General features: G+C 41.6%; 3 protein-coding genes across 4 annotated transcripts; 2 read left to right on the top strand and 1 right to left on the bottom strand.

The window, feature by feature from the left end:
* The first annotated feature begins 455 nt into the window (after positions 1 to 455).
* On the top strand, positions 456 to 3,117 carry snrpg (small nuclear ribonucleoprotein polypeptide G). Its single transcript, XM_044211144.1, has 4 exons — positions 456 to 592; positions 788 to 810; positions 1,544 to 1,668; positions 2,850 to 3,117. The coding sequence occupies exons 1-4, from the start codon at positions 561 to 563 to the stop codon at positions 2,898 to 2,900; spliced, it is 231 nt and encodes a 76-aa protein (XP_044067079.1). The 5' UTR covers positions 456 to 560; the 3' UTR covers positions 2,901 to 3,117.
* Positions 3,118 to 3,450: 333 nt separating this feature from the next.
* LOC122883051 (pyridoxal phosphate binding protein) lies at positions 3,451 to 7,737 on the top strand. Of its 2 annotated transcripts, none has more exons than XM_044211139.1 (8): positions 3,451 to 4,274; positions 5,006 to 5,113; positions 5,245 to 5,280; positions 5,369 to 5,444; positions 5,521 to 5,661; positions 5,753 to 5,895; positions 6,192 to 6,290; positions 6,524 to 7,737. In XM_044211139.1, exons 1-8 carry the CDS (start codon positions 4,185 to 4,187, stop codon positions 6,713 to 6,715), a joined length of 885 nt encoding a protein of 294 aa, XP_044067074.1. In that variant the 5' UTR covers positions 3,451 to 4,184; the 3' UTR covers positions 6,716 to 7,737. The 2 variants fall into 2 exon arrangements, with proteins under 2 accessions (XP_044067074.1, XP_044067075.1); XM_044211140.1 differs by lacking the exon at positions 3,451 to 4,274 and adding an exon at positions 4,350 to 4,372.
* Positions 7,738 to 7,808: 71 nt separating this feature from the next.
* tmed4 (transmembrane p24 trafficking protein 4) lies at positions 7,809 to 13,594 on the bottom strand. Its single transcript, XM_044211143.1, has 5 exons — positions 13,374 to 13,594; positions 11,533 to 11,633; positions 11,324 to 11,449; positions 9,755 to 9,901; positions 7,809 to 9,634 (listed from the first exon to the last, which is right to left on the bottom strand). Exons 1-5 carry the CDS (start codon positions 13,510 to 13,512, stop codon positions 9,485 to 9,487), a joined length of 663 nt encoding a protein of 220 aa, XP_044067078.1. The 5' UTR covers positions 13,513 to 13,594; the 3' UTR covers positions 7,809 to 9,484.
* Between the last annotated feature and the right edge of the window lie 63 nt (positions 13,595 to 13,657).

The following is a 13,657-nucleotide window of genomic DNA, read 5'->3' as shown; positions in this document are numbered from 1 at the left end:
TCTATGTTGCAGAAATGTTTTCTCAACAACAAAGTCCAAGTTTTGTGTCAAGCAAATTTAAAATTCAAAAGCTGTGAGCGGCTCTCAACGAGTCCAGTTTGTTTTGTATTAAAGGAGACGGTCTTTTCGCCTCCCTGCCCGCCTAAAATGTCTACAAAAATAAGAAAGCAAGTCAAACATCTCCAATTTTCTAGAAAATGTCTGGTCAGTTAATTATGATGATGATGATGATACCGGAACTTATTTTATCCAAGTTTATCTTGTTGTTTTTTCTTGCTTTAGTTCTCCTTATTTGTATGCGTAGAATATACTTAAAACGTGTCAGCTGAAAGTTAGATTTTTGTATAAAACAGTAAAAAATAAATAAATAAATAAATAAAAGCCCTATCCGACCGTTCCTCCTCCTGGCCGCGTGGCGGCGGTGTGCGGACGTAGCGGCGGAGTCTAAGATGGAAGCTCGACGGTGAACTTCCGGTCCCGCGGCGCACGTTTCCCTTCCGCGGTTTGTAAAACGAAGATCATACGAGCACCTTCGTCGGCGTTTAAAGAATAAAAACAACATGAGCAAAGCACATCCACCCGAGTTGAAGAAGTAAGATATCGATTTTGGTTAAATAAACCTGCACTCTGTAATTTGAACACGTTTTTTTACTCTAAATGTTTGAAATCAGCAACCCTGCTACATTGTTTAACGGAAACAAGCTAACATTAGCTAGCCTCTTTGACTGGGTTGTGTATCATCTGTGAGCCTCTGTAACGCAAGCTAATGTTGTTTTTCTTTTTTCAGGTTCATGGACAAGAAGCTTTCATGTGAGTAACGTTATCCCTAAAAGCTGATATTCAAACCCACTCCGAGTAAAGCACACATGAACCTGTTGTTTCAGATGTGATTTCTAAGTTGTTGGTTATCTGGAAACATAAACTAACATCTATCGCCTTTAAATGTTCCGATGAGTTAAGTTATTTCTGAAGCAGCATTAAACATAAGATGTAAAATTTGTTTAATCAATATTCAAGGCCTCCTGTTATGTGCCAACTGAAATCACCATCGCAACAAAGCACATAGGCAAAATCAGACACAAAGCATTAGCTACATCCTCTCAAACCAGTGATCTCAGCCAGGATCTCTTGTTTCACACTACACTCTGTAAACCAGTGATCCGGGTTAAGCCTCCAAGTAGGATTTTACTTCCTGGTTGTGTGGAAAAAGATGGCAGAAAGCCGGATAATGTACTGGTTGTCCCCAGCCTTAGATATGAACTGAGTGTACTTGAATTCACTGGTTTAAGTGCTACATGCCGTCTATTGTTTACTGGTTCCCAGTCATGAGACTTACAACTAACAAAGAAAGTAAAGATCGAAACAGAAATTGCCGTTTGCGATTGACTGTAGCCTACAATGACGAATTGATACTGCCTCATACTAACACGCAACAGCACAGGTGAGAGTAAATCCTCTGAAAGCAGGGCGGACTTTTGAACTGAAAAGGAACAGCGATTAAACCCAACGAGCAAGATGAGAGTGATTTCTTTTGTCCTTTTAGTGAAGCTGAATGGAGGCAGACACGTGCAGGGCATCCTACGAGGATTTGACCCCTTTATGAACATGGTGTTGGACGACTCTCTGGAGATGGGCCCGGGAGGACAACAGAACAGCATCGGCATGGTGGTCAGTACCTTGGCTGGCGTTACTCTGTATTATTCTTATTGTCAGTACAGTAAATCCCATGAAAAGAGCAGGGCTGTGTCTATTCATTCTTTATTTTGATCCACATTCTGAGTTTGAAAATTATGCTCAAACATTACACTACTTTCTGCTAACAATCCCACAATGCACCACATTTTGTAGACGTGAAAATCACAGTCGGTGGGCCCTACACCTGTCAGCGGTGACGCAAAATGACGATGATTCATAAGTGTCAGAAATCTCAGTTTGATGGAGTAAAGTATTTGCTGCGTGTTGTATAGGGAGTAGTGGATGAGGGAGTGATTGGTTCCTACTGAAGAGGTAAATCTCTGGGTGTATACTACATATGGCCTGGCTAAATAATTTCCAAAATAACTAACTTTATTAGTGTTATTTTTTATTTATTTATACGAAAGATCGGGGCAGGAACAAACCAGGTCCATAGATCATTATGTAATCATTCACATGTTTGAATTGGGGGTAATGAAGGAACATGTCACCCCGTGCGACAGTGTGGCTCACTGGTGTGTTTTTAATAGTTTGGAGCTCTGTAGAGGAAGAAGATGCATCAGGCTGTGATACACACACATTACTTGTTAGTAGATACATTCACTGCTGGTTCGGGTCTTTCCATTGGATTTGTTGACAAAAATATAGAATATCCCCAGACTTATCGTCTGACGACAGCTCTCGTTGTTTGATTTCTGGGAATGTGCCTTTTTCACAGCAGACATTTTGTCTTGTCGTAACAGGAAAAGCACAGGTGTACTTAAACAGCGTCTGCACAGGAGGTGTAGTGAAAGCAGCATGATAGCAGGGCAGCAGCTTCACTCTGTCTGTCTACGCAGGATGCGTTCAGGCACAGTGTAGAGCGTAGGTCACCCGCATTTTGGCAGCACTCGGAGCTCAGCACACGGTCATTGTAGCTATGCATGTAAAGCAGAAGAAAAGCCAGCCTGACTGTTTTATATGCCGGCTGTGTGCGGTTATACCAGGCAAATTTGGGGATATTAATACACTGTTAAGGATTTTGACTGACAATGATGCGATTGGTATTCTGACTCATTTGAAATTTCATCTCAGTTTTACACTGGAACCTTTTAGGAAGTCTGTTTTTTTTTTTAATGCAGTGTGTTAACTCTGTGTGGTCTCATTTCTCACAGGTCATCAGGGGCAACAGCATCATCATGTTGGAGGCCTTGGAGAGAGTATGAGAGAAGAGGAGGCGGCGGCTGCAGACGGAGAAGAAAATGATCCACACCTTTTTACACCTGTTGTCCCTTTTAGTTACTTCTTAGTTTGAAAGAGGCAAAGCAATTGTGCAACATGTCTTTTTTTGTGTGTCTTCATCTGATTTCCATTGACAGGGATGTTTGTTTGGACATGTTTTGAAATGCGTAATCTTGTGAATAAATCTGTTTTTCTTTTGTATTTTGTGTTTGTGCATTCAGTTTACGATGTACAGTGTATTACCACCAGATCACAGGTTATTGCCTGAAGTTACTGACAAATGTTCTGTTCAACATGTTACTGCAGCGCATGGCTTTGTTTTTGTAACAGCAAGCAGATTAACAACAGTATGAACTCATATATGAGAATCTGGTCGAACATTTGATTGGTTGGGTGTTTTATGTTTGGCAATTTATAAACTCACGTAGGTAAATTCGCTCCCTCCATCAAAGTCTGTTTTAAAGGTCAGGGTTCACTCCAGAGCAGCAGTCCTGCAGCTGATAGCGGATCAGCAGCTGAATTGTGTTACAGAAGTGCGTAAGCTTAAAATGTATACTTTTTTTTTGTTTATATGTTCATAGATGATTTGAAGGGACAGTCATAACACTATAATGAGTAAAACTGGAAACAATGTAACTTAAATCCGTTGCTCTTTAGACACTAATAATTTAGCTTTTTATTAGTCCAGCTGTTTTTAACGAAACACTGGAGTGGGTCAAAGGCGTAACATCCACTATAGGTACACTTTTCGAAAAAGTAAAAAATGAAGCGTCGCCAACAACAGCAAGTTCGATGCTTTTCTTTAAAAGGAAGAAAGCAGACGTGAGTTGGTTGATGAAAAGGGAGTAAAAAAGTATTTTGAGTTACAGTGAGAAGGTGTAATGTACTCCTCAGCAGGGTCCTGGTTAAACATGCAGAGAGTGAGACGGCTTTTTCTGATGTATGTTTACCACTTTTCTGGCAGAATGATTAAACTCAATCTCAAACTTAATCTTAATCACAATGTGTTGAAAGGTAGGCTGTTTTGTATCTTCAGGGTTATTAATGTGGACGTTATTAAGGGGAAGGGGAGCACACTGCCAGAGAAAGCTTTATATTTCAGTCAGGAGTGGTGGACTTCAGTCCTCGACTGAAATGCGGGAGCAGGGCCGATAGAGGGCGCTCTCTGAAGGACGCGCGTCCTCTTCAAGTGGACTCTTATTTTGAAAGGCCATTGACGTCATCGCGGGCACGTTTCTTTACGTTCTGTGTCGTAGCCGCTTGACGGTATGTGGAGAGCAGCAATGTCGGAGGAGATCGGGAAGGCGCTACAGTCGGTAGTGGAGCGGGTGAACCAGGCGGCGGCACGGCGGCCCAAGGTAACTGCAGCCCGGGAGGCTCCGCTCAGGAGCCCCGCTGCCGTCGCTCCGCTGTCGGGGTCCGAAAAAGCTCGTGCTGCGGCATCACGACTCGTTATGTAAGGCTGCCAAACACCTCAACCTTTGGTTGGGAGACAGTCGGGCTTGTGGCAGCACTTTCATAACACCGTGCGTGGTGTATTAGTGGCGGCAGAATATGCGTGGGAGCAGGAGGATTATGTTATGCTTACAGACTGCATCTGCATGCTCGTTGCTGCATAGAAATAATGCCTGTAGTCATGGCTTCTTGATTGGCATTTGGCATGTTTGTAGGCTGTTCGTCTACAGCGCCAGCCTCTCCCCACACCACAGCTCTGTGAAACATGTCCACTAGTGAAGATGTCATTTTCATGATGTGCTCCCCCATTAAAATAGCATCAAGGTTGATATGTAGGTCAACGCGTGTAGGAATGCACAGCATCTTTCCAATATCACCCAGATGTCTCTCAGTGGCTTGTTACTAATGATCTAAATCATTAGAGCTGACTGCATGAGGTGTAACATCTTCTGAACATAGCAGCAGCCAGGAAACACTCAGTTGCATCCTTGTTTTGCAGGATCCTGACAGGGCTGAGTCACTGTTCTGCCAGAGCCAAAATACCCCTGCAAACATGCTGCATCACACACTGAGCTCCCCTACTGATACATTCACTGATACGGATGACAAATGAGCCTGTTTTGTCCTTCCTCAGACACTACCAGCTGTGCCGCCCCGCCTCGTAGCTGTCAGCAAGACAAAACCCCCAGACATGGTTGTGGAGGCCTACAGACAAGGGCAGCGTAACTTTGGAGAAAATTATGTGAGTATAGAGCGCTGCTGGTCTGCATCCCTCCAAACTTTCCAAGTGTCGCTGCATCAACGTAAAACTCCGAGAGGAATAAAGGTGGGAAATAATGGAGAGATTGACCTCTTCCTCTGTCTCCACTCCAGGTTAATGAACTCGTGGACAAAGCTTCAGATCCTCTGGTGGGTTTGCGTGTTTTCTGAGGTAGAGTTGATTCACCACCCCGGTCTGTGACACGTTTTTACAGTGTTTCTTCTTCCCCTCATCTAGATTTTAGACTCATGTCCAGAGATCAAGTGGCACTTTATCGGCCATCTACAGAAGAATAACGTCAACAAACTCTTGGGTGAGTGATTGTCAGCTCTGCTGCTCAAGCTGCATGTTAAGAAAAAAACAACAACCTCTTGTCTTTGTGTTCCCAGGCGTGCCAAACCTGTTCCTTGTGGAGACAGTCGACTCTGCGAAACTGGCTGACAAGGTCAACAGCTCATGGCAGCGCATCAGAGGAGCCAGCACGCAGACGCTAAAGGTCATGGTGCAGATCAACACCAGCGGAGAACAGAGTTAGTGTTACTTCTTCTGCTCTGGTGTCGTGAGCCGATCACGAACACAAAGTCAGTTGTTCGCCAACAGTATATCCAATGTTTGTTGTAGGTAAACACGGCCTGCCACCAGAGGAGACAGTGAACACGGTGAAACACATTGTGTCCCATTGCTCCGCCCTGCACTTCTTAGGACTCATGACCATCGGGCGCTACGGCTACGACCTCTCCCTGGGCCCCAACCCAGACTTTCAGGTACAGAAGACTCCAAAACCATGTGGTTTTGGAGTCTTTTTGTGCGTTTTTAAATTTTATGTTTGAACTGCATCGCATTTATGTGATGGTTTTTCTGTGCGCACAATAATACTGTGGTAAACTATACGTTAGATCAATATCATAGTCAACTAAAACAACAACATCGGAGTATATTTAAAAAAAACAAACAGAAACTAAAATTAGTCTTTATGCCTCCAAAACCTAAATATTCCCAGTTTGAACCTGCCAAATTAAGGTGTCTAAGATGAACTATCTCTCCACACCTGCTCTGGCAGATGCTGCTGAGTCGGAGGCAGGAGGTGTGTGACAGTCTGAAGCTGCCTCTGGAGGAGGTGGAACTCAGCATGGGTATGTCCACAGATTTTGAACATGCGGTGAGTGTCACTTCTTATCAGCATTCACGAACAATTTCTAAGCACAAATATGGAAGCAAATAATAGCCCGAATGAATCCCCCTCTTTGAAATGTCTGTTGAATACGATTCTCATTATTTGATTCCATAACAACACGATCAAAGCATGTAAGTCAGAATATCCTCCTCGTTAAGACTCTTGCTGTCATCAAGAGTTCATCGACGTTTTTTTTTCTGTGCTCCCGTGTGCTGAAGATCGAGGTGGGCTCCACCAACGTGCGAGTGGGCAGTATTATATTCGGCAACAGGGAGTATCCCAACAGTGCAGCGAACACTCCAAATCCCAGTCCGGCTCCCAGTCCAGCTCCCAGCCCGGAGAAATCCTCCAAGACGGTGTCAGAAGAGGCCGCCAAGAAGATGCAGCACCTCACTGTGTCAGGACACTGAGAAGAGAGAAGAGCTTCTCCTCCTCTGAAATACCTTTAAGAAAAAGAAAAGAAAAACACTCTTCACGTTCAAGCTGAACCGAGCAGTGAAGCAGATCATTTCCAGAGCCATGTGGAGCTAGGATTGCAAAGTTCTTGCATAATTTTAAAGTGTATTTGCCTAATCCTCTTCACTTTTTTGTGTGCCCTTCTTGCTCTTTTAAGCATTAAAAAGTGGCATTCGATACAGAACTAGTTCTACCTTTTTTAAAAGTAGTGTGTTACTAACCTATATCGCTCTGACTTCCTTCTCATGGAAATCTCGCCTACAAGATTACTGGATACAAGACAAATGTACGCATACTGAAAAACATGGTGACATATGGAAAATGATTTCACATGATAGTGGGGATTTGTTGTGCTGATGTGATATTTTCTACCTTTCCAACCCAACGTGACAGTGCTGACATGTGCTCGACTGTGTACAGTGTCCCAGAGATCAGGAATTCCACTCAGTACAGCGTACCGTTTTTGTTGTACAGATAAAACAAAGACTTGATTTAATAAATCATTTATCCCTTTATAATGACACATACATAGTATTGTGTGTTTGATATCGTTTCGTATGGTGTGCCTATTGTGTCAAATCTCTATTCTTGATATTAACAAAACCGAGGGCAAACCTGACGAAAGTGTTTTGTTCCTGTGTAACAGTCTTGTGTCCGTGCTATGGTGTGGCGCGTTGTTGGAGAACAAAAGGGGGTGAATCTATGCAAAGTGGTGATTTTGTTTTCGAGTACATTTTTACACTGCAGCTGTCACGGTGTCGCAGGGGTTCTTCAGAGATGTCACAAGGTCGGTGTGTTTTTCTGTCTCCATGAAAAGTGCTTTCATTGTCAGTGATATATATATATATATAAAAAAAAAAGATTGATCAACTTGTGGTTAGACGTGTGGTTGCTGTCGTAATGAGGCGTTTGTTTGGTTTGGAATCTGGCTCGGAGGGAAGCCAAAGCCAAGCAATAAATTTTATTGTTGAAAATATCTGCCATTTGCTGTGTATTTCTTCGAGCCGGGGCAAAGTGGCACAGATAACAGCAGAAACAGACAGTAGCTTGGCCAAAGTTTCTTTATTAAGCACATGGAGGTGACATCTGGAACCGGTAACAATTTTTAGAGTGATAATTTCAAAAATAATTTAACGCCCAAATATAATGCATCACTATAATCCCTTCTAATGTTAAGTTGTTCCTCGCTATGAATCTGAATTAACAGAATTTGCATTGCATTGACAAATGGAAACCAAAATCACAGTAAATTGCAATTAGAGTACATTTGTCTTAAGCTCAGCAATAAAACAGGCCACGACTGCTCAATAAATAAGTTTTAAGACACTGATGAAACAAAAAACCTGGTGACACAATTAATATTACTTGAATATCATTCAATCAGTGTAAAAGGCATTAGAAAATGAACAGGACAGTCAATAAGCTAAACCTGTTCTTTACAACATACAGTAGAATCCTGTTATTAATAGACCAGTATCAAACTGTATCTACAGCTCTGGTAAAATGTACAAGAAACTGGACTCTAGGTACAAACTATATACAGGTCGGTAGAAGGATGAATGGCAACGCTGTCTTTTGACCCTCCATTTCACATTTCTAAGCAATATATAAACACTTAAAATGTGGTTTTAAGATAGATGGACACTTTTAAGTGTCTGCTAATATATGTGTCAGCTATTATAACTTCTCCTGTGAAGCGTCTGTAACTGGTGTATAAACAGATAACGAATGAATATGAAATATTACAGTAACTGTAGGTAATAGTTGTATTTATTTTAAGTATTTATTTATTTATTTACAAATATATCTTCTTCACCCACCGTCACAACTGAGCCTACTCCATTAGCTGATGAAGACCACAAGATGAGGCTGAAAGCTCTGGAAGAAAACTAGTAAGTGGTGATTGTGTTAAGATTTATTTTTGTCAAACTACTGTTTATACTGAGTTCAGAAACAGTTAAGAAATGTTATATAACGTGTGTAATCAACATCATTAATCGTGATTAAAGCTTTGTTGAACTGTTTATTCACCAGTTACCAATGCTTCATTGTATATTTGTGTATATATTTGATAATTGTTATCAAATATATTAATAAAATTAAAAATGTCCTCAGTGCTGCCTACAACTATATTTTAGTGTGTTATAAACCATTTATTGAGTGTTTATATACTCCTTACAAATGGACAAATAAGGAATCAGTGTAATATCTGTGTGAGCAAGTGATGAGCACAGCTGAAAGCCTACGGTTAGAAGTTACAAAACCTGGAAATAAAACTATGTGCAACACTATCAATGACAAAAAATGGCCTACATAAAATCATGTATCAATAAAGTACTCGGTTATTACTTGTAACAGCTTTAACAGTCGGCCATTCACTCCATAATAAATTCACTAATGTTGTCTCTGCTTCTTCTGGCGCAGGAAAATAACGAGCCCAGTGTTGTCAAGAAAACACAACAAGAAAAGCAAATGGAAACGTGACACTGTGTTGTTGCTAACGGAAAAATAACTATAGCTTACAACATTTGCAGGGAAAAACTCATTGCCCAGGATTGATAACTGCCTCTGTGAATGTGCTCGTACCATTTATGGCTGATATTAAGACCACATGTCTCCCCGTGGATTTTTCTGCACTGTGGGCGGGCGTCTCTCCGATTCGGTCAGTCAAGTCCGTCTCCTCGTGTTTATGTTGTTTCCCCAATGCTGCCGTTGCTCAGACATTACACCAGTTTCTTGGCCTCAAAGAAGCTTTTCAGATGCTTCATCTGCCAAATGCCGGTGACGATGAGGATGAGCGTCTGAGCGATGGACCACCAGAGGACGCGCTGGTTGGTGCTCTCGCTCGTCATGCGAAACCGCTCCTCGCGATACTGCAGAAGACACGACACACAATGAAGAGCGGTCTAATGGCACAGACAGCAACTGCACCTAATAAACTTAGGAGTAAACGTGCTATCTCAGACATGTCTTCTTTTTTTTTTTTAACTGACCCTCTGGTAGTTTTGCTCCTTCTGGATCTGTTCGACTTGGTCCAGCAGCTGTCGGACCCGCAGCTGCAGCTCGGTGAGTTTGTCCTTAGCTGCAATTTCAGGGTAGTTGTTGGTATGTTCTCCAACCTGAATATCCAGATGCACTCTCTGCAACATTGGGAAACAGACAGTTTGAAACCTGTGCGCTTGTTTTCTGTGGGAATTAAAAGAAATGATAACTGTCTGATGGGTGTTTCAATATCAAGGATACTGGGCTTTGGTATTGATGTTTCGTTTCACTTTTTGTATTTTGCAGACATGCCTAAAGGTTTGTGTAAAAGTGAGATGAACATCCTTAAGTTACCAAAGTGACAGTTACCAAATGCCAGCTTCAGAACCAGGAATGGACTGTACCGGTGAATCCGTCTGTATCAACCGAGGACCCCATTCTAGTCCTCGTGGTTTTGGTTTACAATTGAGTTTCTCTTAAATTTAAAATGTTATGAAAAATATTAAATAAAATAGAAATACATAAATAAGTGCTGAGACTTAATGTACAATAAGTATAAGATGCAACATGGCAATAAACGCTTGGCCAGGTAATGTATTTTATAGCAAGAAAATAAGATAATTTGCATTTTCTAGAAACTAAACTTTCTATTTAGTCTCTTCAACTATCAGGTGGATTTTGCTACTGGAAGTGTAGACGTGACATAACTGTCCCTCTTGTATTTTTAATAAAATGGATTTCTGGTTGTCTGTTTTTTTGATTAAATAACATTTAAAGGCCCTGCATATCCATGGTCAACCTTATTTAGACCTCTTCTCAAGCCTGTGTGGGCGTGTACAGGCTGTGCTTGATTGACATCTCCCTCACTCTCCTGTTAGCTTTGTTGCACCTGGTGGGGCGGGGCAAATTACACCTTTATCATTCTTATTGGTACATTAAGTCAGATGACCTCATGTCATTCCCAGCACAGCTCTGCCTGAATGAAGACACCTGTGTGGGTGTGCAGGACCATTAAAGAGAGAACAAATAGTTAAAAAAGCTACTTACTATTACTTACTACAGCTCTGGGTTAAATTATTTATAGGCTTTGTTTTATTTGCAGTGCATTTAAAAGCACTTTGTTCACTGGAATACTGTGCAGATAACTCAAATCTGATCTCAATTCCTTGTCAAAATGTGATTAAACTAACATGTAATACAAAGTGCAGCAGTAGAGAGAAAACTTTAGGAAGGAACTTTGCAGAAAACGCTGTTTCAGGCGGTCAGATTGCTGCTGCTGCTGCTTAAGCCTGAGGTGATGCCAAGCCTGGAAACTAGCCTGACCTAACTTCAGGTGTCAGACTTATCTAATCCTTCTTTATGAAACAGTAATGAACTGAAATCAAGCCTGATTTACTGGTTTAACGAGTAATCCTGCTTTATGAAACATCCCTCAGTTTACACGTAAACATGCAGGACGTCTTTGTCAATCTGAATACACTGAACATGAAAGTAACGTCATTAGTAATTAACATTAGTGTGAAACATTTTGAAGGAAAATAACTGGTCAGCGGGTAAAAAAAAAAAAAAAATCAAAGTACCAGTTTTCCTCCTGCAAACAGAGCCATCTTGGTGGAGTTGGAGTGCAAACAGATCTGATGTTCTCCAGGAGTGTGGGAGGTGAAGGTGAACCGTCCGTCTGACCCATACTGACGAGAAAGGATAATCTGGGAGAGTTGTAAGAGGAAAAAACCATTAGATTCGATTTATATGTATGACCATTTTATAACACCACCTCCTCCGTCCTTACCTTTGTATCTGGATCCTTGATCTCGACATGCATCCCAAGGCCGGGGGTGGCTGGGAGGAAGGAACTGGTCTGTTTGTCCCACAGCTGAGTCCTGTACTTTCCTGCCAGACAGGCAAAGCAGCACAGACACATGCCATCACACACGTCGGCCAGTAATCATTCAAAGGAGAGTAACTTTGTGAGACTGCTGCACCAGTGAAACAGCAGTAGAATTAAAATTATAATGAGAATATAATTAGTAGAAATGCCAATGTAGCAGATGGGGGTATTCAACATAATGTAGCCTACAGTGCCAGAAGTGACAAAAAACAAATGCATCTCATCTCACGATGTGCGCAACCCCAAATTCATGCAAGGTTTAGATAAATTGCAGGTTTCACTTTCAGTAATGCCAGCGCCTACTCCTCTGACATTCATTGACATATTATCACTTTATAAAGTTGAACTTCGCAGCAAACAGTTGATTATTTACACATCCATCAGACACAGAGTAACATTAGCATTAATTTGGAGTCGTGTTTCTGGCCACCTGATGAATATAAGTGCGATATTCGCGCTCCTTTTAGCTCTGTTTTGGTCTCCACCAACTCGTCAGAAACATATCTGGCTCTTCAGCAGAGAAATGCTGCTGCACACTGTTGACCAGATGGCCGCTAACTTTGTCTCTCTGCCTACAGTTAGAGCTTTTCTTTTTTACTGAAAACAGCTGCCTACTGCAGCCAATGAGAGTGAACCAAAAGTTGAGCGCCATAAAACCAAAACGATTAGCTGAAAGGCGCTAAAACGCTCAGTAGAGCCGAGGGGAACTGCAGAGTTAGTGTTAGTTCTCCGACCGTTCGACACCACGAGCGACACCTTGCACATTACACGTAGTTATTACACAAATTGTTAATAGAAATAAAAAGATTCTCGCCCAATGCATGGTTTATCATCTTCAACTGTTCTGGAGCTAGATAAAACGTTTTCATTGGGAATCAGGACATCCTTTCCCAAAAATGGAAAGTCTGGGTATTTTCTGTTTATCCCCCGTATTTACATGAATACAATGGTAGTATAGCAGAATCAGAAATACTTTATTGATCCCCGAGGGGAAACTCTTTCCTTACAGCAGCTCACTGTCACGTCAGTGCACACAGGAAGAGAAGCACTAAGCAAATCTAAATATAATACGCTATAATACAGGCAAGATAAATTAACTACAAGTGGATTTATCTTACCTGTATTATATTTTAAATAAAGAAATGTAAGACTACATACATAAGAACACAATTTATGTTTAACTGTACTGTGCAGGCTGCGTGTTACAGCCAAACAGGACGTGGAATGTGAGCGGTGCAGAGATTCATATGCGTTACGGTAAATTGTTACTCAGGACAATATTATTGTCATAAATACGACGTACATATACCACCTTTGGTTTCAGGTGGACAATACTGCTTATTGACTGCTACAAATTCCTGATATCTACCAGCTGTGGTGGAGGAAAGGACATTTATAAAAACAATAATAATATATATGTCAGCTAGTTAAATTAGTGCCTTGTGACATATATTGCAGTTATTATCTGAATGTGAAACATAAACTCAGGTGTAAATCACTCAGAGAATTAATGTAACGTTAAAGAGGCTAACGAGCAGCTACGGAAGCCTACAGAAAGCCCCAGCGTTTGCGATTTTACGGCTTATAACCAGTCTGAATACTACGAACTAGATGTTTCTTCAAACTGCAGAGTGTTTTTGTCGTCACTACTGTCATATTCAACGCAGCATCTTTGCTGGAGCCAGCTGTTCGCGTGCATTGCTAGTTAGCTACATCAAGCTAACGACCCCACAACAGCTTACCAATAACCATGGTCTCGTCCGGAATTTCTTCAATAAAGCATTTTTTCTCCGTCTCTCCTATGTGGAAATAGAGTGCGTAACTTGGATAAATCCAAGCTAATATTAAAATAACTCCAGCTGCGGGGACAAAGAGCATCATGTAGCTTCTTTCACTTTGCGCACATCAGCAAAAGACGCTCTGATGCTGCAGCCAGCTGACGTCATCTCCGACTGCGGAAGAAGGAAGGGGATTTCCGGAGGGAGCTGGACCGCTTTGCCCTGAATTCAGCCTATCAGGCAGCGCT

The sequence above is a fragment of the Siniperca chuatsi genome, linkage group LG10 (genome assembly GCF_020085105.1).
Source record: "Siniperca chuatsi isolate FFG_IHB_CAS linkage group LG10, ASM2008510v1, whole genome shotgun sequence".
In the NCBI taxonomy this organism is placed as follows: Eukaryota; Metazoa; Chordata; class Actinopteri; order Centrarchiformes; family Sinipercidae; genus Siniperca; species Siniperca chuatsi.
Note: the sequence above shows the minus strand (reverse complement) of the source record. Positions and strands in the feature narration are given on the sequence as shown.